Source organism: Fistularia commersonii, chromosome 24 (genome assembly GCF_037954325.1).
Source record: "Fistularia commersonii isolate RoL2024-O1a breed Wild chromosome 24, RoL_Fcom_v1.0, whole genome shotgun sequence".
In the NCBI taxonomy this organism is placed as follows: Eukaryota; Metazoa; Chordata; class Actinopteri; order Syngnathiformes; family Fistulariidae; genus Fistularia; species Fistularia commersonii.
The window spans coordinates 2,896,656-2,920,961 of NC_141307.1; the positions used below are offsets into that span (position 1 = coordinate 2,896,656).

General features: G+C 48.5%; 1 protein-coding gene across 4 annotated transcripts in view; it reads left to right on the forward strand.

The window, feature by feature from the left end:
- The window catches only part of trappc9 (trafficking protein particle complex subunit 9), a 146,791-nt gene that overhangs the window by 97,333 nt on the left and 25,152 nt on the right, over positions 1 to 24,306 (forward strand). For all 4 annotated transcript variants that reach the window (XM_086171196.1, XM_086171197.1, XM_086171194.1 and 1 more), the window contains 2 exons: positions 1,347 to 1,514; positions 3,829 to 3,920. In XM_086171196.1, the coding sequence (XP_086027322.1) occupies positions 1,347 to 1,514; positions 3,829 to 3,920 (260 nt within the window). The remainder of the gene's footprint in view (positions 1 to 1,346; positions 1,515 to 3,828; positions 3,921 to 24,306) is intronic.

The following is a 24,306-nucleotide window of genomic DNA, read 5'->3' on the forward strand; positions in this document are numbered from 1 at the left end:
GCTTTCAAACAAAGACGAGATCATCAGTTCAAAAATAAGATAATAAATATTGATAAATCTTCAAGTGGCATAGGATGAAGGAGCCTGTTTGACACACAGCCGCATCGGCGTGTGTGTGTGTGTGTGTGTGTGTGTGTGTGTGTGTGTGTAGATCTGGTCAGATTTCCTGTTCCGCAGGGGTCTCTGAGGCGGTGACGGTGTTGGGCAGGTTTTCACAGCTGATGAATCCCAGAGAAAATCCATCAGCCACACTTGATTAATCAGGAGTAAGAATTAATTTGAAGTTATGAGTTTGTTTGATTAATTAATCAACCGGTTCCAGACGGTCCACGGGCTCTCCCACCCGGACCGGCTTAAAATTGACATCACGGCGGCACCGCCTCGCCCGGGGAACCACGGGGGGGGAAGCGAGGCGAAAGAAACAAGACTTTTGTTTGAAATGAGCGAGGCCGGTTTACCGGGAGATCCCGGCCCGGCCGCCGCCGCCGCCGCCGCCGCCGCCGCCAGACAGGCGCGTTCCGCGTGTTTGGGTGAAAACATAGTGGTTGAAAACAAAAAATGACAGATTAGCATGTTTGCTAATTAGCAATCGTGGACTTCTTCCCAATAACTCTGTGTATGTTTTGTTTTGTCTGTTTTTTACTTGTGAAGCGTCTTTGAGTGTCATGAAAAGCGCTATAAAAATCCCATGTATTATTATTATAATTATTATCTTTGTCGCAGGCGGCAAACATTAGCCGAGGACGGAAAAGTCCGACTGGAAACCGTATTTTTCGTTGTTCCAACTTCACGCTAACTTCAGGTGTTGGCTATCGCCGGCAACCATAAACCAATCAGAGAACAGAACGTAGAACGATTAGCTCCGCCTCTTTTTGGAATAGCGCTACATCCTGTGCGCTAGCATCTTCTGCGTCCGACTCCTAGCATCCAAATCTGGATCCTTGGTTCCGTTCTTTAAGATTCTCTGCAGAATTCAAGCCAGACGTTCTGAAGAAAGTCGCATTTCTCTGCTATTAAAGTTTTATTTTATTCAGTCCGACATCTTTAACTCAGAGAAGAACCCACATGTCTGATGAGAACCGGCTGGAACCGGTCAGGATCGGTTAAATCTCCTCGATTCCGCACCAATATTCCATATCAGATGGATCAGCAGGCTGTTTGATTTTAGTCTGAAAACGATTCTTCTGGAAGAATCTTTCCAGATTGATCGGTTGATATTTGTTTTCCTTCAAACTCAACTTTGCATTAACATTGCAATTATAGAATCGCTGAAACGCTAGCTGTGCGCGTGCGTGCGTGTGTGTGTGTGTGTCCTCGTGTTTGACCGGAGCCCCGTCTCGTTGCAGGATGGCCATCCAGGTGGACAAGTTTGACTTTGAGAGTCTGCCGCCGCCGCCGCCGCCGCCGCCCGACCAGGAGACGCTGCGCTTCGCCAACGCCAAGCAGCTGGAGGAGGAGCGGCAGCAGGCCCGCGGCTGCCAGATCAACAGCAAGCTGGGCATCTGCTGGAGCATCATATCCTTTCTGTGTGTGTGTGTGTGTGTGTGTGTGTGTGTGTGTGTGTGTGTGTGTGTTTGGAGGGCATCTACCCACGGCACTGCCAGGTATCAGCCTGAATTCTCGATGGTTGTTTGCGGTTTCCGGACATTTGCGACGGTACATTCGGGGGAGCCTCCTCGCCGCCGCTTGTCGTTAGCGGGCGGCTGCCGCTCTGCGTTACCGTGGCGATGGACAGGCTGACAGATGAGGTTAGACGGGAACCTCCATGGACCATGATGTTTGCAGCTGACATCGTGATCTGTTGTGAGAGCAGGGAACGGGTTGAGGAACATCTAGAGAGGCGGAGGAATGAAGGGTCAGACAGAGTGTGTGTGTGTGTGTGTGTGTGTGTGTGTGTGTGTGTGAATGAGAGGACACGGCTGGAACGGGCTTGGGGTCAGAAGTCCAGAGCGTAGGAGAGCGTGGAGAAGAGGTGGAGAAGCAGGATCAAGCAGGTTGGAATGGGTAGAGAAGAAGGAATGAAAGGAAAGGTGGAGGAGACGGTGGTGAGATGATCTACAAACTGTGAAAATGACCAAAAGACAGGAGGCACAGCTGGAGGTCGTGGAGATGAAGATGTCATGAGGTTCAGGAGGAGGAACGAGTGCATCAGTTAGATGTTTTGGAGAGAAGGTCGGAGATGGTCGGAGTGAAGATATCGGTAAACGGATGCTGGAAATGAAGGTCTAGAGGAAGACCCAAGAAGATGTCGGTGTGAGCCGTCAATCAGCGTCAATCCGTCAGGGGGTCGGTGGCCATTTTTACATTTTTTTTTATGATTTTTTTTCAATGAATCCAATCCGGTCGCCTCCATATCTGTCGTCCTTCCAGGAAGGCGTGAACATTCCCGTCCTCCTCATTGTTCTTTTTTTTTCAAATCAGCGAGGAGTTTGGCAGCACGTGGGCCGGACGGAGAGGGAAGTCTCTCGCGTACGCGTTTTCAGAGCCTTCGGTGTTTCTTTTATTACCGCTTTCGCCGCGAAATCGCTCCGCTGACCACGAGACAATGCGATCTTTCAGCGAGTCCAAACCTAATTAAAAAAAAAAAAATTTGCATTTAGAAAAGCCGCCGTGCGTTACCCTTCCCTTTATTCCGCCGTTGAATGTAACGAGAAGAGCCGATGTGACGTTTTTTTGTTTTTCGCTAAAGCTAAAGCCTCCGCGACGACAAAATGAAGATTTACAGAGGAAGGTTTTCCCATCGGCGGCTCCTAAAAGTAGCGGATTCGACTCGTCGTCCCTTCAAACGGAGCGTTTGCGGCCAAAACTGCCGGGATAACCTTTGTCTCGGCGACGAAGATGGAGCGCCTTGTTACGTCGCTGTCATTTTTTTTTCCAGCTCCGGTCGCCGAGGAGGACCTCTCAGCGCTCTTTGTCCATGACGGCCCCCTCCGCCCCCTCCCTCCCTCCCAATTCAATTAAACTAAATTCAATTCGGCTCCCTTTTATTGGCAAGAATGTCAGGTGAACAATATTGCCAAAGCGGCGGACGATACAATTCAATAAAGACGGATGGGAAAAGAAAGGGAATATAATTCATTAAGGGGAATAAAATAGACAGAAATAATAGGAAGTGGCCGCGGCTGCGCGGAAACAGCGCGTGCACGTGAGCGCGCGTGAGTTTAACATTCTCAAATGCAAGTCGGCGATTGTCCCGTCCGCCTCTTTTTCGCTCATTCTGATTGGACGTCGCACACGTGCGGAAATTTGTCCGACCGAGCGCCGTAACGCTCCGGAAAATGAGTTCCCCTTCACGTAAACGGCCCCTAAAATCGCACCGCCGGACGTATTAAAGTCTCATCCGTCGACGCCGGCCGTCGTTTAAAGCCCGACGACGTGCGTTAAAACGGTCGAGGCGCCGCCGCCGTCCGGTCGGCGGTTCGTTCTCCAGCCGGAGATTCTGTGGAACGGCGATTCCTCTCGGAGGAGAGGACGCTAACTAATCATCTCAAAGGTCTCTCTCTCCCTCCAGAGGTTAATAGACACAGGTGTGCCTCTCCTCGCTGCCTCCATTATCCCAAATGTCAGCTGTGTAAATGATCGGCCGCGTCCTTATCGTCACACATTATCTGGGTAATTGCTCTCCGGCGGCCATATTTGTTTGGGGCGCGGGTAGACGGGTTACGGAAACACGCCGCTCCTCGACCTCCCGCGCTCGGTTAATCTGATTCCACCGCGTGGTTTTGAATGGGTTTGCGAAAAAAAAAAAAAAAAACATGGCGGCGAAGCTTTTTAGCGCCGCCGGTTGTTTCAGAACGCCCGTTCCGTGTTGGTCCTTAACCCGGCGCACCCGTCCCTGCAGCGCAGCGGCGAGGCCAGCGTGGAGGGGGTCCTCAACCAGCTGGTCCTGGAGCACCTGCAGCTCGCACCTCTGCAGTGGGGTGAGTCTCCGCTAGCGCATCGCGGGAACAAAACTAAAAAAAAATAAAAATAAACACGTCGTGCAAAACCGTCGGGGTGAACGGGATTCACCGAGAATTATTCGCTTGTTTTCGAGATGCGGATGTTTATTGGTTTATTTTTAAGAAGAATAAGATTAAGGGCAACTGCCAGAGTTTCAAGTCAAACATAACAATAATAAATAATAGTAGGAAATTGTATAAACAGTATAAAAAAAAGGGGGGGTGAATAAGAAATACAACTATAAAGTGTCTAAGTAACAAGTCAAGTGTATTAGAATTGTATTTAATTTGCTGATCATCAGGTTCTCTTAAAACCATTTAAAAGCTTTTTTTTTTTTATTTTTATTTTTTTATTGCTATTTGTTATTCCATAAATCTCCAGTCAGTTCTTCATGGTCTTCAGGTAAGTCTAAAAGTATTTTCCGCATCATTTCCTGCTCATTTCTTTAAACAACTTTAAGTAGGTATTTATTTATTTTTTCCTTTTTTTTTTTTTTAATCCTTCCTTACACCAGATGTTCAGGTAATTCGTGGCAAATTAAAAACTGATGAGACACATTTTCGGGGTAATTTCTCCACGAATTTTCCCGTCCGTTGTTTTGAACGTCGGGGTTGTTTTAAAAGTCGTCCCCGCGGCCGTTTCCAGTCGGGAACGATGACGTGCGGCGTGGAATCGGCGGCGTTTGCGTGTGTCGTCCTGTTCCCGGCGGCTGCCGGCGGGTCTCCAGCCATGTTTTTGATTTGCATCCGTAATGGGCGGCGCTCCGGTCGCGCCCTCGGATTTCCTCGGCCCGGCTCTGGAAGCGGCGTCCTCGCCGCTCTTCCTCCTTTGGATCAGTCGAGCGAAAAGCGACGCCGCGTTGCTTTGCGGCCGAATTGCGAGGAGAAATTCCATCGGATCTCTGTAAAGATTTCCTTTATTGATGGTATCCATTAACTCTTTAAGGCTGTAAGTGCAATTTGCATGCAGACATTAGCTCTGAATGTGTGTGTGTGTGTGTGTGTGTGTGTGTGTGTGTGAGACGCCTCTGGTTCTCCCCTTTGTTTCTACAAAGGTGGTCTTGCTGTTTCGGTCCAGGCCTTCCAGCCCGTCTGATTACCGGCCAAATAATTTGCCTCGGCCCATTAGGATGCTTTTATCTGGCCTGCCAAGACCATCACAGCCCCAATTATGGTTGTAATTCAAGCCGCACCACGCCCCCCAACACACACACACACACACACACACACACACACACACAAGCCCGACAACCCCCCCAAGCATTGAAAATTGTTGTCCAATTGGGTGCTTTTAATGCCTTTGTTTCCCTTCAAGCCCTCGCGCCATCAATATTCGCCCTGAAACCTGAGATTTTATTGCCGTAGATTTGCGAGCCGGTCCTTCTGCTCGGGGAGAATCTTCCCGTCACCGGGAACGGGGATTCTTTGCTTTGTTTTCCTTCCTGTGAGGAGGCGAAGCGAGATTAAGGCTGATTATTAATCTTCAAAATGGTCATGAATTAATGAATCGAGCATTCGTCGACACCGGCAGCATCTTAAATTTACATCGACAAATATTTGAGATGATTCCTTTTATCAGTCCTCAAATTAACTATTTTTATTTTATCTATTTTATTTTTTAGAATATTTTTTAAACGGTTATTTGTTTACTTTATTCTAAAATTGTGTTCTGGTTTTGTTTAGGCTGTTTGAAAAATACAAATTCTAATTCCCGGGGATTGTCCACGAGCGTCTTCAATTTCCGGTCGAGTAGGCGATTTCAGTCATTTTGACGTCCTGTTGATTGGTTGCTATGGAAACCCATGAATATTTGATAAATATTGTAAAAAGGACGGCGCCGCGCGAGCCGCTTTACGCCCGGTCGTCGGCGCACGAGTTTGTGTTTTTTATTGAATAACCAACAAATGGAGACACTCAGGAAACGGATGTGGCTGCGGGGCCGAGCGTCATCGCTCGGTGGTTTTTGTAAATATCCGTATGAGACGTCCATTTTAATCCAGAAATGGGCTAAGCTATCCGTAGCACGTCCGGAAAAGCTAGTCTTTTTTTTTTTTTTCCTGTTATAGTTTTATTCCCCGATGATCCGTCAGCCCGCACTGTCCTGGAATCCCGCTCCTCCTGCCTGTCTTTACCCCGAGATATTTCATTTGTTTCGATCACGATAATCAATTTACAACATCGGGTGACCTTGGAGTTCCAAGATACGAGCCGTCGCTGGTTTTGACGATTTCAAAAAGGAGGAGCGGCTTCAGATTAAGTTCGGCAATAAAGTGCAGCAACGTGTGCGAGTTACGTTTAGCTACATATCGTAGCATTAGCGGGGTCGAAGTAAATACTCTGAGTAAAACCAGTTTATGTCCCCTTTTTTTATTTTGTATTATTATTTTTTATATATTGTTTTGTTTTTCGTATTTAAAACATTAAAAAAAAAAAAGCGGGGCGCCGGAACGGATTATTAGCGTTTCAGCTCATTTTCGGTCATGAAACCCAAAACCCGCGTTCTCTAACGTTCTCTAACGTCTTTGGATTCTTATCCATTCAAAGATATCTCGAAACGCCTGATCGGACGATTCAGAATCGATGCGATCAATCACGTTATTGATTTTTAAATTCGATATAAAACCAGTTTGATGGTTGCGTTTCTGCCTGGATGATAAAGTTTTAAAGTTCAAGTTGCATCGCGGGTGAAGGACACGTGCCTGAGCTTGGTGTTAGCGTCGTAAAAAAAAAAAAAAAAAAAAGATGCCACATGGCGACCAAACCAAAGTAAAAAAAAAAAAAAACAATTTAAAGTGGGAAAATCAGGGCGCGTCAACCGCTCCGAGATTTATTCTGCTTGCAAAAATCAAAAAAATGAGCGTTAATTTGCTCGTTTGAGGAAGCGCATTAGCCGACAGCGCGCTGCGCTAACGTTAGCCCGATGAGGACGAGGCGGGCGTTCCTCTCCCGACACGCCGCCGCCTTCCTTCTCGTCAACTCGCTGCCGAGTTGTGGTGCGTTTCTATGGTAACCCGGTTTCCGGCGAACCTTCTCACCGACCCGTCGGTTTGAGAAGAACGGACGTCCCTCGGGATCCGGGTTCTTCCTGGGATTTGGCCGCCGATGTTTACAGTAAGCTACGTAAGAGGCAGGCTTTCTCAGCGAGAAGGTCCTGATCTGAAGGCCCGCTGGGTTCTCCATGTGTGGTGTCTTCACGTTCTCCTGCCTGGACCCTCCAAAGCTTCTCCGTCCGCTCGCTCGGTTCTCTCCGGGGCCTCCTCGATCTCTTGTTCGGATCTCTCGTGTTCTCCCGCCTGGATTCCCTTGAGGTTCTCCTTCTTCTCCCTCCTCGGTTCTCTCGAGGTTCTCCATGTTGTCCGGCCTCAGTTCTCCAAGTCTCCGTGCTCTTCCGGTTAGATTCTCTCCTGGACCTCCCATCATCTCTCAAGGTTCTCCTTGATCTCCATCCCGGATTCCCTCAAGGTTCTTCTCCCGCTTCGCTTCAATCGTCCTACTCGTAGTAACAGTATGCAGAAGAAGACGAGGCTGAAGAATGCTGATGAATCGTCTCGCGCTACAAAACAATCCTTGAATGTTTTCTCCTCCTGGATCGGGATGGATCCGAACCCCTGGAACCGAGAAGGGCGGCCGGCGAGGGGAGAAAAAAAAAAAAAAAAAAAACAAAACCCCGAGCGAGGACTTTGCCCCTCAGCTCGCCTGGCGCTCGTCCTCGGCGTCTCAGCGGAATACAAATTCACCCGTGAATGGAAAGACAAATGTTTAGCCTGGGAGGGAGATGGAAAGAGGAGGGAGGGGGCGGCGCTGTAAAAGGCGGAGGGATAATCTAATAAGACGCCACTTCTGAGCCGCCGCCGCCGCCGCCGCTCACAGATGGACAGTCACAGGTGACGGCTTTTCAGCACGGGGGAATAATGTGCCTTAAAGCCCCCGTCAGGTGCCCGGCTGTCGGCAAGCGCCGGCGGTTTGACGGACGGCGCCGCCGAGAAAACGGCGCCGTCGATCAGAGCCGCTGACCCGCGAGAAGCGACGCGCCATGAATGCGCGGTCAGAACCGACTTTACTAGTAAACCGAGCATCAGAACCATTTAAAAACAAACAAACGAAAATGATAGAATCATTCTACAAATAGTAGAAATCTCAAACGCGCGGGAGAAAAATCCGATCATTTTTGAAAACAAAAATTTTCCATGTTCGATTTCTGTTTTTTTTTTTTCTTTTTTAAACGTCCGTTACCGTTTGAAAAGAAATCAGATAACTGTGTTTTAATGAGCTCAGCGTTACTTTTCCCGGCTCCCTGTTGTGTTTGTGTGCGTTTAAAGTTTATTCGGTTCATCTGACAGATGGCCCGTTTGCAAATAAGCGCCTTTTTTTTTTTTTTTTTTTTGCAAATTTTAAATAATTCAGAGTTTGGTTTCCGGAACGAGACGCAAGAAATGAGCAAAAATTTAAAAATAGAAAAAAAAAAAAAAAAAAAAATCCTTAATTCAGCTTTATCTCTTAGATTGCAATTTGTCTTACTGTTTTTATTTTATTATACTTTTTGACAGTTTTATCCTCTGCTTTACTTCCTGCCGTCTATTGGTGGGTTCGCGCGAAAATCCTCAACCCGAGTCAGTGAACGCGTCGCTCGCTGGGGGTTAAATTATAACCCGGAATCGTGTTTGGCTTTGCGTGCTGCTGTTTGCTGAGGGCCTGAGTGCTGCGCCGAGCTCTCGGGGCGGCGTGTGTGTGTGTGTGTGTGTGTGTATTAGGGGTGGTTGATAAAATACCAGCAGTAATAGCCCCCCCTCCTTCCCGCGTTCACATATTGAAGCGCAGATAGGCTGAAATTTGCGGCGGCTGCAGGCCGTTCAGCAGATTGATGGGCGCAGGGAGGAGCGCTCGGTGGGCGGAGGCAGATTTATCTGCTTGTTTTTCAGCTCCGTCGCCCCGGACCTGTCAATCAGACGCCCGGATGGCGGCGGAGAGGCGGCGGGAGACGGGTAGGCCGCGATCGCATCCTTTTCCGGGGCGGCGGAGTCAAAGAAACACGCCGGCTTCGGCTCCAGATGACCCGTCCGGGCATCGCTTTAGCTTAGCACAGTGAACGATAGCATACCGAGACGCTGCGTTTTCTTTTTGAATTTTTAATTTTAGAGTAAATCATTTCCTGTCCGGGCTCTTCTGGGCCCCGCAGCCGTGGGGGGGAAGTGGGGGGAAGTCGATAGACGGCGGCGGAGCATCGCCGTAGCGACCGAGGAGGCTGAAAGTGAGGAGTGAAAAATGGAATATTTGATCTTATCGTTAGATTAGATTTGATTATAAACTCCCGAAAATAGCGGGGAACAGTAATTACAACCCCTCAGTGACTGACTCACGCAAGATAATACTCTGGAAAAAATAACTTTCTTACACGTTCTTTTCCCGGAGACCCGCGCTAGTTAGCGTAGGACAAAGATTAATCGCTGACGCGATGTCGTAAAATTTTCGAGACGTTGCAAAACGCGAGTTAAACGATTGTGTGAATAAAAAAAAAATAACAACCCGCCGGGCATGCTGACTGCCCAGTCAGGAGAGTAGAGAACATTACGGCTTTTCATTTCCCCCGAAACAAAACAAAATAAAACCCTAAAAACATTTAAACGATGCCGAAACGTCCACGTTACGATGCCGATTCTGATGAAATCCGCAGTTTGTCCCGGTCGCGTCTCAGCTCTGGATCTCCAGATGGCGAATCTGGAAAAGCTTCTTTTGTGATTGGAGTTTGGAGCCGAGATTTTCCAGAAAAATCAAAGTAGAAACCGTGGGATAATTCAGTGGCACACACACACTTTTACCCCCCGGATCCATTTCTCTGATGACAAGCGTGTGTGTGGATGTGAGGGAAGACAGCAGCCCAGCATCTGTCTATCCAGAACACACACACACACACACACACACACACACACACTGTGGATGCAGAGTTACCACGTCTAACAGGCCGGCAGCATCTGTTTATGGGGCATTTATCATGGCTACAGAACAATCCCGCCTGTCAGTGCGTCACTTTGGGTGAGCTGTGGAAATACATCAAAAACTCCTCCGGCCTGCCACAGATAGCCCACCACACACACACACACACACACACACACACACACACACACACTGAGAGCGGTGGGATGGAAGGAGGTGGGAAGCAGGGGAGCTTGAGGAAAGAGAAGATATCTCTGGAGTGTGTTTGTGCGCGCCGCTCGGTGTGTCATCGCTCCGTTCGCCCTCGTCCAGTTTGTGTTTGTTTTCCCGCCGGCGTCGGAGCGCCTTCCTCCCGAGACCCTCTGCCCGAACCCGGGTTTATACGTCCATTTATCTTTTTTAAACAAGCGCGTTCCCGACGGCTGCCTTCTCACACCCCTGGAAGACGGACGGCCTGTCGCCAAATCCGGCCTCCGTTGCGCTAAAAGACAAACAAACAAACAAAATGGCGCCGTTCCACGTGGCCACGAGAAAAGCCATTGTGATTTCTCCCTTTCGGGATTCCGTTCCTACGGCGCCATAAAATGCAATTTTTGCCCTTTCCATAAGCACCTATGTCGCGAGCTCCGTCGGCATGGCGGCGTCAGGAGCAGCAGCAGGTCCTTTTCGTCGCGGATGATCTTAGAGACAGACTTGGGCCGATGGACGGCGGCGTTTCCGTGGTGACGGCGGTCCGTTTCTTCAAAGCGCGAAGAGTCTGATATACTCCTGCGAGCCGTAACGAAGGGCAAAATGTTTCCAAAAAGTACAACCGGCGAATGTAAACAGTGCCGCCGTCCTCGTGAATCTATAGGAGACATGGAGAACTTCTGGTACGTCGGATGAGGTGCTGGTTCTCAGTCCTCCAGGTTCTTGGTCGTCCAGGTCTTGTCGTTCCTCGTGTCTGAGAGGCTTCTTTAGTTGCACCGGTTCGTTTTGGATAATCTTGGTTTAGTCGTCTGCAGGAGACAGATGGTCCTGGTGTGTGTGTGTGTGTGTGTGTGTGTGTTGAGATTTTTTTCTTTCCTGTAACATTTTAGAAAATGATGAAAGGAAACATAAGAAACCGAGGGTTTAATCGTCGTCGCTGCAATGATGTGTGTTTGTGTGTCCGCGCACACGCTAAGCGGCTAACGTCACGCTAAAGTTGCGGCTATCCTGCGCTCAGGGCGGCAGGGCTGCTGCGGCCTATCACAGCTGCCGTCGGGCGAGAGGCGGGGCTCACCCCGGACCAATCGCAGGGGCACTTATTGAGACGTAGGACCGTTTACTCGCTCTTTCATAGCGACTCTGTCGGTCTGAGCGATTGAGTATCACCAAGCTAGGCTTTGTGTACGTTGCGCCGCGGCTCGGTGTCAGCGTTTGGAGCTAAAGTTGTCCCGGAAAAATTCTGGAGAAATCCAGGAGGTCCGCTCGGGCTCCTCGCCGCCAAATCAGTCAAAGGGCCTGGAATCGCTCCTCCGGCAGCGCGGCGAGCCCGAGCGAACTCCCTCTGATGTGCTGATCTGAAAAACTGAACCTCAAAGGAGGAAAAAAAAAAAAGAAAGAGACGGAGGCGATAAGATCAGCGGGAAAAATCGCAAAACGGCGGGATCCCGGCACATCCGAGCATCTGTTTTCTTTTTTCTGTAGTCGTGTGTTTTTGCGAAAACAAAAAAAAAAGGTCTCCGGCCGCTGGGATCGAACTGGAATACAGATAAGTCTGAATTTCACGCTCCGCCGGCGTACGGCTGCTGAGCGGACGCAGCAGGTGATCCATCACCTTTGACTGCCGGCTGGCGGATCTCCAGACGAACCCCCGACGGCGGCGCCGGTTTTTCGGGCGCCCGTCGAACCCCCGTCCCCGCGCCGGCTTCCGGTGACAGCTTTCCGAGGAGCGACGCGGCGGGAGCGCGACAGTAGCGGCGAGACGGTTGTCAGGGCGACGGGTATCCGAACCTGGATGAGAATTTAAATCATGTAAGACTAGCGTCTCTCTCCGGGTCACATCTAAACACAGGTTTTCAGAGTCTTAAGTCTCGGCCGAGATGTCGGAAGAGTCTATTTTCGCCTTTTTTAGTCCATTCTGTTGTCCATTCTTGTCCTTGATGTTGCACTTGTTGTTCTCTCTGCCTTTATTTGTGGATGTTTTTTGCTTTCTTCGAATTGTCTCCCGATTCATATTTATTGATACTATAACTGTTACGCTGCTGTGACACAAGAATTCCCTCCATGGGAGTCCCGCGGCGACATCGCCGTTTAAAAACCAGTTGAGAAAAACAAAGATTTTATAAAATTTGATTAGGTTTGATTACAATTGTCCTGATTAAAACCCTCCTTGAGCGATTTGATTGGTGTTTTATGTTTAATATGCGGGAACGTTCATTCTGATTTAGTTTCGCCGATTGACGCTTAAGATTGAACAGACGGTGAAGCGTTCCATCGGTGGAGTTAGCTTAGCACGCCAAAGCACGCAATGCTAACCTGATACGAGCTAATGCGTTGCGGGAACGACTTTCCCGGCCGAATCTGTTATTGATCAATCGTAGCCGTGAGTCCGCACGAAACGACCGACCCCGACCCCTGGCGTTTAAGATGCTCGCCGTCGGCCTTTGCGCGGGGCTCGCGGTGGCGCGGCGCCGCCTCCACGGAAATCTAAATGCATCCGCATTGATCAGACACGCCGCTGCTTCCAGGCAATTTGCTGCAAGTCCATTAGACCGCGATTTCTTTTTTAAATATTGATCCGGTCCATAAAATTATTACTACTGCAGCCGTAGTAAACATTGGCAGCGGTGCGCCGGCTACAAATTTGGCTCGCCGAAAGGAAGCCTTTCCTCGCTGAAATATTGCGGAGCCGGTGCCGCCTGCGCCGGCGCTGCATCCCAATGAGTCCTCGGCCGGCGCGCGACCTTGTAAATAAAAGCGCGCGCCGGCGTTTCCGTGCGCTTTTACCAAACCGGTTCATAGAAGTGATTATTCAGAGCCGTGGAAGGGCAGGAGCCGCGGCTGGAAGGGGTAATTAAAAGGAAGTCTCTGAGCAGGTGCAGAGCCGGCAGGAGTAATTGCTTCGTGGGTCTGAATGAATCGATCGGGCCGAGCTCATATCCAGTGTTTGCCGTGCACACACACACACACACACACACACGGGAGCGTCCGACTCCTCCCCCCGGATCTGCGGCTGAACGGACCGGTCCGGTGTGGGTTCCCCTTCACGCTCCTTCATTATTCCCTCTAAAGTGCAATCCGACCGGGGGCGCCGCCGTCTCCGGGGCGGGGATGAAGGAGCGCCGAGCGCCGACCTCTCCTTGACTCTCGCTGTCGAAAGCCGCCTCCTGAGCGACGCGACTGGAAGCGACTCGCGATGACTCTGATCCGTCCTGTCGTCTTGCACGTCGCCTTCTTTCCGCCCCCCGGAGATTATTACTGTCCGGATTAGTTTTCCCGACATCCTTTCCGCGATTCTGCGAAAGCTGTCAGTTTGGACCGAACGTTAGCTTGGTTAGCGTTAGCGACACCAGACGAGTTTTTAAGCCGGCGCTTCGCTCTCAAATCTTATACGGATGTGATGCTAACGCCTCAGATCCTCTGAATATTAGCCGCAGGCTCCGGAAAAGTCTAGACCCGGCCTTCGGCCCCGGGGACGCCGCGAGCGCCGGCGTGCAACCCGGCGGCTGCTCCGTGACGTTGAGGCTGATGTTCCACCAGCGGGTGTGATGAAGCCGGGGCAGGAGAAGTCAGCACAACACAGAATTGGATTTTTCTGTTCGTGACCTTTCATGATCACACACACACACACATACACACACTCTCATAAGGTGTTCTTAGCAGCTGATTCACTTTATGTCCTCCTTTTATCAAACAGTGGTGGCCTTTTTGTTCCTTTCCTTTGTCTGGACTCGTCATTGTTCCGTCCACCTGGTATTTAAAAAACAATCATGGCGTGACTGGTAATTAGCTCCCGGGTTCCTACTCGCCGCTCCACTTTCAACGCCGGCTTTTGTCCGCAGGCGTAATGACACGGATGGCGGGAGCAGACGCCGACCGGGACCGCGGGAAAGCGTTTCTTCGTCACAACGTGAACGAATGTGGCGATCGCAAACGCGGCGGCGAAGCTAATATTGCGTTACCGTCGCGGGCCTGCGAGGGTACGGCTCGCAGAAAAGTACCGTCCTTGTTGTCACGGGAACGAGGCTAGCCTAGCCGTGAGGCTAACACCACGCCGCGCCAGAGCCGGCCTTATCCGGAATATAAAGTGCCGTTTGACATCACTTGCGCCGGGCCGAGCGACCTTTTGCTCTCCCCGGGTTCTCGCGAGCAAACCGTTAGTCACCTGTTGCCGTGGTGATAGAGCTAACAAGTGGCATTCAGTGACATTCAGTGAGAATGCTAGCATGCAGATGCGATAGCCGGCGCGTTCACCGCCCGGGATGTAGCAGATAGCGTTTGCCGGCTAATGGCGCGGTGCAGCTAGCGCCGATCGGGTTTTATTACTTCGGAAGCCCGGAGGGTCAAAACTCTGGATTTTTCCCGCCGGTTATCTCAAGTTTCATCGCGACAACTGGAGAAAACCCGCAAGGATTCAGTAAACCCGACTCTGGTCAAGTTTTCTCCTTATCTCAATACGTTTATCCCTTCTCTTGGATCTTTTCATACGACCCGGAGGAAATGATCTCGGGGAAAAGAAAAAATACATTTGACTTCGGACGCGAATTTTTGAAATCAAATATTGTCGCCTTGCTACCACTAAAATATACACTGCTCAAAAAAATAAAGGGAACACTTAAAAAACACATCCTAGATCTAAATGAATGAAATATTCTTATGAAATACTTTGCTCTTTACACAGTTGAATGTGCTGACAACAAAATCCCACAAAAATGATCCATGGAAATCAAATGTATCAACCCATGGAGGTCTGGATTAGGAATCACACTCCAAATTAAAGCGTAAAAACAAACTCCAGGCTGATCCAACTTTGATGTAATGTCCTTAAAACAAGTCAAAATGAATGTGTGTTGCTTCCTGAGTGGACACTATGATTTCACACAAGTGGGATTGACTTGGAGTTACATTGTGTTGTTCAAGTGTTCCCTTTATTTTTTTGAGCGGTATATTTTCCAGGCCGATTAAAACCATAGAACCCCATATTTTATGTCCCATGACTTGTTGCGTTAGATCCATTATCTCCAGCTCGTCTTTCATTTTTACACCCGCATGTAAAAATAACCAGGAGGCCGAGAGGAAGTCGGAAACGTCGTCCCGCTCTTCCGCCTCCGTAAAAACAAATCGGTCCTGCAGCGGTACTTCGGACCGAGTACGTCTCCCGGACGTCCATCGGAATCGGTCCCGTTGCTCTGAATCCGCTCACGTTCGGACCTTTCGGACCTCGAAACCTCCGCTGGCGAGCGCAGACTCTGCGGATCCCGCTTCGCGTCTTATTAAGTTTTCAACTGTCGCGGAAAACCGGCCTCTCATCTGAACTGTCTGCTAACTTTGGAAACATCAATCTTTATGCCTGCACCGGGGAGCTGAGTGCAGGAGATAAAAGTGTGTGTGTGTGTGTGTGTGTGTGTGTGTGAGGGGGATCTTGCTTGCTGCAGCCCCATCCATTTACCCCCCCTTCCTCCCCAGCGGGGCCGGTGTTGTACTAAATAATGGTGTGTGCTCACAAAGGTTAAGCAGTGAGTCAGAAGCGGCGATGACAGGTAGAGCGATGAGTCTCGGCCGCGGCCGCCGTGGCGCTCGGCGCCGCAGACACACGGCGTCACCTTCATAGCTCACGCCGCCGCGTCGGATTTTTCAGCGCCGGTCCTTTTTGCAGCTCGCCATTGTGTGGAAGAGGGAGGGGAGGGGAGGGGTCGCGCGTCTCCGCTCGCTTTCGCGCTTTCCGATAATCGGGTTCCTCGTGGATTCATCCGTGGATTCGGGGTTGAAACGCCGTCCCCCTTCCTCCCCCCTGCTCCCCTTCCTCCGCCCCGGCCTCATTTCAAGTGTGGAAATGGGGCCGCGGAAGAACGGGAGGCCTTCACAGCGGTTTAAAGATGTAAAAATCCCAGCTCGGGAGGCCTTTTTAGAAAATCGCTGTCCCGTTTCAGGAGAACACAATGGGGAACCGTGAAGAATGGCGGGCGGATCAACGCATGAATCTTTGTTCTCTGGACCCACCCGCTTCCAGCCTGGCTCTTCGAAAACGCAGATACTGATATTCAACCTTCAAGGGTGTCAATATATTTGGTTTATAGTGTGATTTTGCACCGTATTCCAAGACTGTGTGGTATTTAGTACCTGTTTGAACGTGTTCTGACCGCATGGCAGCTCCTCCTCTTAAAGCTCTGGTGATAGTATCATCATGAGGACTGGATTTTGCGGAGCATAAGGCGCACTGTGTTATAAGGCGCATGATAAAACATGCTGTATCTAAAACAAAACAGTCAGTAAAGTCGATTTTTTTTTCATCCGGCTTTGCTCCCTGGGAAACTGTTCGGCCTTCTTGACTTGGCGCGGTTCATCCGCTCGCTTCCTCCATTTTCACAGCACTGATTCATTAATGCTGAATTCTTTGGCCGACGCTCTTTTCCCATCATCTACTGCTGACTGATCGCCTTGAGTTTCAACGCCGCTTCGTAAGCGTGTCTCTTTTTGGGGGTCCTCAGTAATTTTATGTCAAAGCACAGGACGTACCGCTATTCCAAAAAGTGGCGGAGCTCATCGTATTTCGTACCGTTCTCCGATTGGTTTACGGTTGCCGGCGTTAGCGCACACCTGAAGTTAGCGTGAGGTCGGAACAATGTTGTATTCCAGTTATTTAACATTATCTGACGTCGCAACCCGTATTCAAGCAACGTGTCACCCGACGATCAATCTAGCAACTCGCTGTTGGAGGAAGTGTTGGAAAATTGGTCGGAGGTCAGTTAGCACAACAAGCGTTCATACATAAAGCGCAAGGCCCATTTTTGAAAAAATGTAAGCATTTTAAGTGTCTTTTTGCGCAAAAAGTGCGGCGCACACCTATTGGAGTTCTCTACTCTCTCTACTTTATTCTCATTAACTTTCCAGCTATTGGACGGTGTAATATCCCACTGGGTTTAAAAGCGGCAGGGAATCAGACGGATCCCGATAACGGGAATCCTCGGTTTACAACGTCCGCGACATACGACCGCCGTCTCCCGTAAATGTATTCATTTAAGTTTTGTTCCGTCGTTCCGACGTGACGTTAAAACGGATTTTGTGCAAATGAACGCAGCTTTGTTTGCATTTGCCGGTGGTACTTTGGTTTGTGTTAATGTTTGCCCTTGGTTATGGCTCGCGGGCGTAAACAGACTCTTCTGACGGCAGCGCTTTGAAGAAAAGGAAAGCGAGCTGCGGGAAAGTTAAAATGAGATATAATAAAACACTCAGAAAAGGGTGAAACACTGATAAACATTGATTAGTAGCTTGATCTAAGTCGCACAACTTTAGATACTTTAGTCTTGTACTGTATGTGAGCACCTTTACGGTGAAAATGGCGTTACGTCGCGTCGTGCGAACAGAATGGATTTTATATTTCTCATGTTTTTAGAGATTTTTGTCTGGATCAAAGTGAACTCAATGGAGTCGCACTCAAAATGAAAGTGTAAAAACACGCTAATGTCGATTTAATGTCCTTAAAACGAGCGGTATATTTTTTTTTTTTTACATTTATGCGAACCCAAATGTAGCATTTCGGACTTGAATGAGTAACAGATTCAGTTATTTCACATGAAGGAGTTGTTAAATCAGGGCCGCTTTGAGGGCGAAAACGCGTTAAAAAAAGCGCGTCGAGTTGAATTTTCGGCGCCTCGTGTTGACGCTGAGCTCGGTAGCGGTCGAACAGCGGAGCTGCTTTTCAGTCAAGGAAGTTCAGGTGTGGAGATTTTGTGGACGGCGAGGTTTTCCCAGCGCGCCGTAGCGTCCTAAATGAGAAATCATCCGCGGCCGAGGCGGTTCGAGGCGGTTCGAGGCGGTTCGAGGCGGTTCGAGGCGTCCCCGCGTGGATCTTCTCTGTGAATCGAGCCCCGGCTCATTCACCCGCCCAGAGAATGAAGACCAGACGCAGCCAAAGCAGAATTATTGATTTTTTTTTTCCCCCCTCCGACGGACCGGCGCAGACCTCAGGAGGCTGCAGGGAAGAAAATCTCCCCTTGCTTGCTTCCTGTGTTGTTTTATTTTTTTTTTCTGTTTTTCTTCCTGACACGATGCCTCTTTGTTCCCTAAAGATCCCTCACAAAAAGAACACCTGAATCCTTTAATAGCTACATCCTCTTTTCTTCTTTTTTTTTTTTTTTTTTTTGACAGTCTCAAAAAAAAAAAAAAAAAAAAAAAAAAAAGCAATTCCCCAGAAACCACAGATATGAAATTGTAATTCCGCGGGAGACAAATGGTATATTGTGCCGCCCTGAATTATAAATGAGAGCAGAAGGACCTCGGCTCTGGCTTGTTGGCCTGAGCGTGATTCAGACCGTCTGCCGCGAGCAGGACACCTCACACACACACACACACACACACACACACACACACACACACACAGGCGTACTCAATCTGCCAGTCTGGCAGACTCCAGCATCTTCGAATCAGTGGCTCCATTACAGTTAGACTGATATATTGTTTTGTTTTCTTGTTTGTTTTTATTTTTTTCCTCACTCGACATAAAGATTGTAACACACACACACGAGAGAAAAACACACACACAGTCGTAAAAAAAAACTGGGCATCTTTTATTTTTATTTTATTTGTAAGATTCGTTCTAAACCCAAATGATTTAATTTAATTATAACCCATAAAGATTTCACGACGTCGCTGTATTTCACTCGCCTCTTTTATTTCATGGTTTAGTTGAAAGACCGAGACAAAAAAAAAAAAAAAAAAAAGGAAAAGCGTCAGAAACACACTTTGGTGTGTATTCGCTTCCCCGCACTTTGGAAACCCCACAATATGGACGCAGAGTCGGGAGTTTCGCTCTCCCTTAGTTGTGTTTTCTGGCTAAACATCCCTTCATGCTCAGGTTTGGTTGTTTTCATGTGAGGCGGCAGAAGGGTGTGTGAGAGCAGCAGAAGAGTGTGTGAGAGCAGCAGAAGAGTGTGTGAGAGCAGCTTTATGTGACGCTTCGGACGGTTTCGGATTTTCAGGTGGAGAAAGAGACGGGGAGGGAAGGAGGTCTGTGGAAACAACTTCAGTGAATAAGTTCGCGCACACACACACACACACCGTAATTGTGTACACGAACCACTGTAACTGTACATATGCACACACACTACTGTAGCACACACACATTTTAAGTGAGAAAATACACACTGTAACTGAGCAGACACGCACACACACACACACACACACTGTTACCTAGTACAGACACACACACTGTAACCAGAACACACACACTGCAGCTGTAATTGGGCACACTCACACACACACACACACACACACACACACAATGTTACCTAGTACAGACATACACACTGTAACCCAGAACACACACACACACACTGTAACTCAGAATGCACACACTGTAACTGAGCACACTCACACTGTAACCCAGGACACACACACACACACACACACACACAATGTTACCTAGTACAGACATACACACTGTAACCCAGAACACACACACTGTAACTCAGAATGCACACACTGTAACTGAGCACACTCACACTGTAACCCAGGACACACACACTCACACACTCACACACACACACACACACACACACACACAGTTACCTCGTACAGACACACACACTGTAACCCAGAACACACACGCACATGCACACACACTGTTACCTAGTACAGACACACACTGCAACCCAGCATACACACATACACACACGCTGTAACCCAGCACACACACACCCACACACACCCACACACAGACACACACACTGTAACAGAGCACGAACCCGAGCCGCTGTAAGTCATCCCTTCTTGGCTCTTGGCTGCTGTGTGTGTGTGTGTGTGTGTGAAATAAGGACAACGGCGAGGAGCCGGACGATTGATATCCCGCCTCCCGTCGCCGTGGAGATTAAGATGGAAAAAATGTGCCTGAGGAAATTGCGAAGAGGTTATTTTTCCTGTGGAAAAACTCCCAAAAAAAAAAAACAGGTTAATGAAATTAAAAACGGTCTGTAGCGTAGCGACTCACCCGGCCGCTCAAAGACATCCTAATGTCACCCTGACCTGGGCGGCCGTTCGCCGGATGCCCTCCGCCCAGCTGCCAACCCGCGTTAGTCTCAACGCGCGGCCGGACGAGCGGCGCTCTGCCTTACGGCGCTTTCCAAAGGGGGTGGCGGGGCTGCAGACGCACGCCAGCGCCGCCCCGCACGCCAGGAAGTAAACGTGTCATGATGGAAGTGGGCTTTGCATCCCTGCGGGTGTAATTCCACTCCCGTCCACCGGGGGCGCCGCCTTCCACGCCGAGTCAAAAGCTACGACTAGTTTTTTTTTGTCGTTGCCGTCGACCGGGGTTTTTCGTTCGCGCCGTGCCGGATTCCTCGACGATCCGAACATCCTTGACCGGGGGTCGGGAACCTTTTTGACCGGGAGAGCCACAAAAGCCAAATATTTCTTGATCTATTTCATCGAGAGCCGTAGCGTATTTTTAACGCGCAAAAAATGAAATACGTCTTACTTTTAATGCATGGATTTGCTCGAAGTGCCGCTTTATATTTTCATCGATGCAATTTTATCATAGATAGATAAGATAAGATAAGAACAACTTTATTAATCCAGAAGGAAATTGTTGTGCCAGAGTTACAGAAAATATAACAGTAATAAATAATAAAAAGAAAAAGGCAGGATCAGAAATAAAAATAAACTATAAACTATAAAGTGTCTCATATTAGCATATAAGACATAGCGCAGATCCAAATGCAAATTCCTCTGTCTGCACGGTAATCATCGTCTTTTTTTTCTTTGTCGCCATCTTTTCCGTTACGAGGGTTGATGCGGATAAAGTAGTTGGCTATTTGATCAAATTAATTTCTTCCCCTTTGACCCGGACGCGCTCGGAAGCCAACGGTTCCCAAATTTATCTTCAAAACTAATTTCTGTTGACTTTAAAATGACACACTATTATGAGGAAATCTTCTTCTTCTTCTTTCGGCTTTTCCCTTCAGGGAATCAACTTTCTCCATCTAACCCAAAAATTATGATGAAGAAATATCACAACTATTTTAAAATCAGTGATTTTTTTTCTTTTTCAACTCAAAATTGTCTGGGAGCCATATGGCATCACCAGAAGAGCCGTAGGTTCCTGACCCCTGTCCTAGACGCTTCAAGCATCCTGGGCTCGGTGTGTTTTTGCTGAATTAGTGCCCTTCTCTGCCCCATCAGCAGCCATAAAGCTTAGATAAAGCCATTCAACACCTTCCCGGCTGTAACGCCGCCGATAAATTGATTGGGTCGCCCCCCTTCCCCCCCCCCCTGCATCCCCTCCGCCGCGCTCACTGGTGGGTTAAATCATCCACAGGTTGTGACTCAGCAGGGTCATTATTGTGTTACACGTCTACTTAATGCGGCATTAAAAATTTTAATGGCGCGTTATATTTAGTCTGAACCATATTTTGCCAATTTGCATATTTAAACAGGAAACAGCTGTGGAATCCCCCCCCCCCACCACCACCTCTCCTCCGCCCCCCTGTGGGATTTGCCTACAGCATATGTCTCATGTGAAAGTACAAAAAATAAAAAAACAATTGAAGGCCACCGGGTTTAAAAGAAAAAAAAAAAAAATGGTAGCCACAGGTTGAAGTAAACAGGAAGTGATGCGTTGAGAGCTGTGTGTGAACGTGGAGCCGGCGTCCAATCACAACTTCTTTGTGCGATTCGATTCGTCATGAGGAGCTAGCGGTCTCACCGTGAGTTGTTTTTCTTCTGTGTGTGTGTGTGTGTGTGTGTGTGTGTGTGAGGGGTTGGAGGCTATTAACTGGACTTCCTGCCAGCGTCTGGCCCCGGTCCCGTCCACACCGTCATATTTTTCGTGACCCGTTAGGCGAGTTGTTTTTCTTGTTTTGGTGGAACGCGTCCAAAACGTACGGTAAGCATCCGCTCAATTAAATAAACCCGGCCAAAGTGCTTCCTCGTGCACGCTCCGTGCACAGCGGGGCTCCCAGGCGGTCCAGACGCTGAGGAGCACTCGCTCCACAGCGACGGATGCGGGTTTTAAACACAACCTTGACCGAACGCTTGCAAGTGTGAACATTTTCAGGTGAAATGAATTTATTCCATTTGCAAAAAAATACCTCATGAAGATATCAAGTGTTTATTTCCACATGTATTTATCGCAAACTTTCCTGTGGTTCTGACCGATCCCCCTTCTTGCAAATCTCTCTCCGATCTCTCGCCGTTCGCCGATCTGCGACCGCGTTTTTCGTGTTTGTTATTGATGAAAATAGAAGATAATAAACGCGAGGCGCGGTAGCATCCCCCCGTTTGAGTCGAGGGCGAGGAAAAAGAAAGGCGGAGGTATTTTTAGGCCAAAACAAAGAGCCGCTGCGTATTTTTTTTCTTCAACGCCGCGCATAAATAGGCAATGTTGATTCCTCCCCCCGCCTCCTCCGGTTAACGAGTTCCCCTGAAATCCCTCGGACCGCCGATCGCTAACCGGCGCCGACGTGTCACGGCCCGTCTGATCTCATTAGCCGAGACACTTTTTTGTCTTTCAATCTGATGCTAAACGTCTGCGCCACCGAGCCGGACGCGGCGTTTTACCGACGGAAGGTAGCGCGGCCGAAGCGCCTCGCCGTGCATTTTTTAAAAAAACATCAGATGGAATTATTCACCCGGCTTTTTCTTTTCTTTCTTTTTCTATTTTTTCTTTTTTTTTTCTTGAGGGCGCTCGGGAAAAACACATGAATAATGCAGCAGCACTCAGTAGGCCTTAATGAGATTTTTGGGGAAGATTGTGCTCACTGAGTCATCTTCGGTGAGAGGAGAGTTTGGGGAGGGTGAAGGTGAGCGAAGGCGCTCAGGTGCGTGCACGCTTTAAAGGACAGCGCTGGTATTTTCCAGCCCGCCGGCCCAATTTCACATGTATTTAGGCCGGGGTGATTGATAGGGACCGAAATGATCGTCCCGGAACCGAGCGTCCGATCCCGCGCAGGAGACGGTATGAGAAGAGCTGCAGACTGAAGGCGTGCTAATGTGGTTAGCTCCAGCCGCCGCCCGCGCTGTGATTTTGCAGCACAAAGAGCGCCACGTCGTAATGATCACTTAATAACAGGGGTTCGGGCTGACAGTGACTTATGAGGGCGGTTATTCATTGACTTCTGATTCCAGTTTATTTGTCAAAACGTCCACACTGAGGGGCGGTATCTGCGTGCAGACAGTGAGGAATAGCTGAGAGGGAGCGGCCTCTGTGTGTGTGTGTGTGTGTGTGTGTGTGTGTGTGTGTGTGTGATGATAGTAGGACGGGGTCTGAGAGCAACGCATTTGCTTTGTCGATATGCATGCATTAATACGCATCTTCCCAGACAAGCTGGCCGCAGACCAGTGTTTGCTGGGTGGAAGTGCACTTACGTTCCAAGACCCGCCGAAAAGTGAATTTCCGCAAAGTAGAGACGTGATCATTTTGATGGTATTTACAGATATTTTACTCACTCGACCCTTTACAAACCTCCCACCATCGAGCGAATCACACAGCACACTGAATACATTTGGATAATTGTACAATAAACTGTTTTTCCACTTTATTTGTTTTGTCTCGTCATAGCCCGTTTTCCTGAAACTTAAGGCCGCCGTCTTCCTGATGTTAACTTCGTCTTTCTAAATGTTACAAACTCCAACTAGATTCGTTAATGCTGTCATGGCGACCAACTTTCTGCCAAACCACTGCCTTCCTTGAACGTATTGAGACGTTTTATCTTTTCTTTGCGCAGACTTTTGGGTAGATGCGTGGGTACAACGGTAGAGGCGAGAGTTCACGATGCCGGCTATCTTTGTTTATTTATCATATTTTATAAGAATGAATTTAAGTTTCATTTTCCTATATTTTTTTACTGTTTTTTTTTCTTCTTCTTAGACTCGAATATGGCTATTTCATTGTAAAAAAAAAAAATCAAATACTGCAAAAAAATGCCAAAGAACAACAAACCACTGGTGTTCGCTGTACATGACGTGTGTATGTAACAATTTTTTTTGTATATTTTTACATACCCTTAATTTATTATTTTGATCTTTACCGTACTTTTTATTTTATTTTCATTATTCGCTATTTTTATTCATTATCTTTACATAGTTCTATTTTGATTCTTCCCCAATTGACTCTGTAGCAGGAGCTGCTTTTGACAAAAAGCGATTTTCCCCCTGAGGGATCAATAAAGTATTCTGATTCTCACACACACACACACACACACACACACACACACGTATAAAGTTGACGGGAGGGAGGCGCTGTTTCTCCATTTGA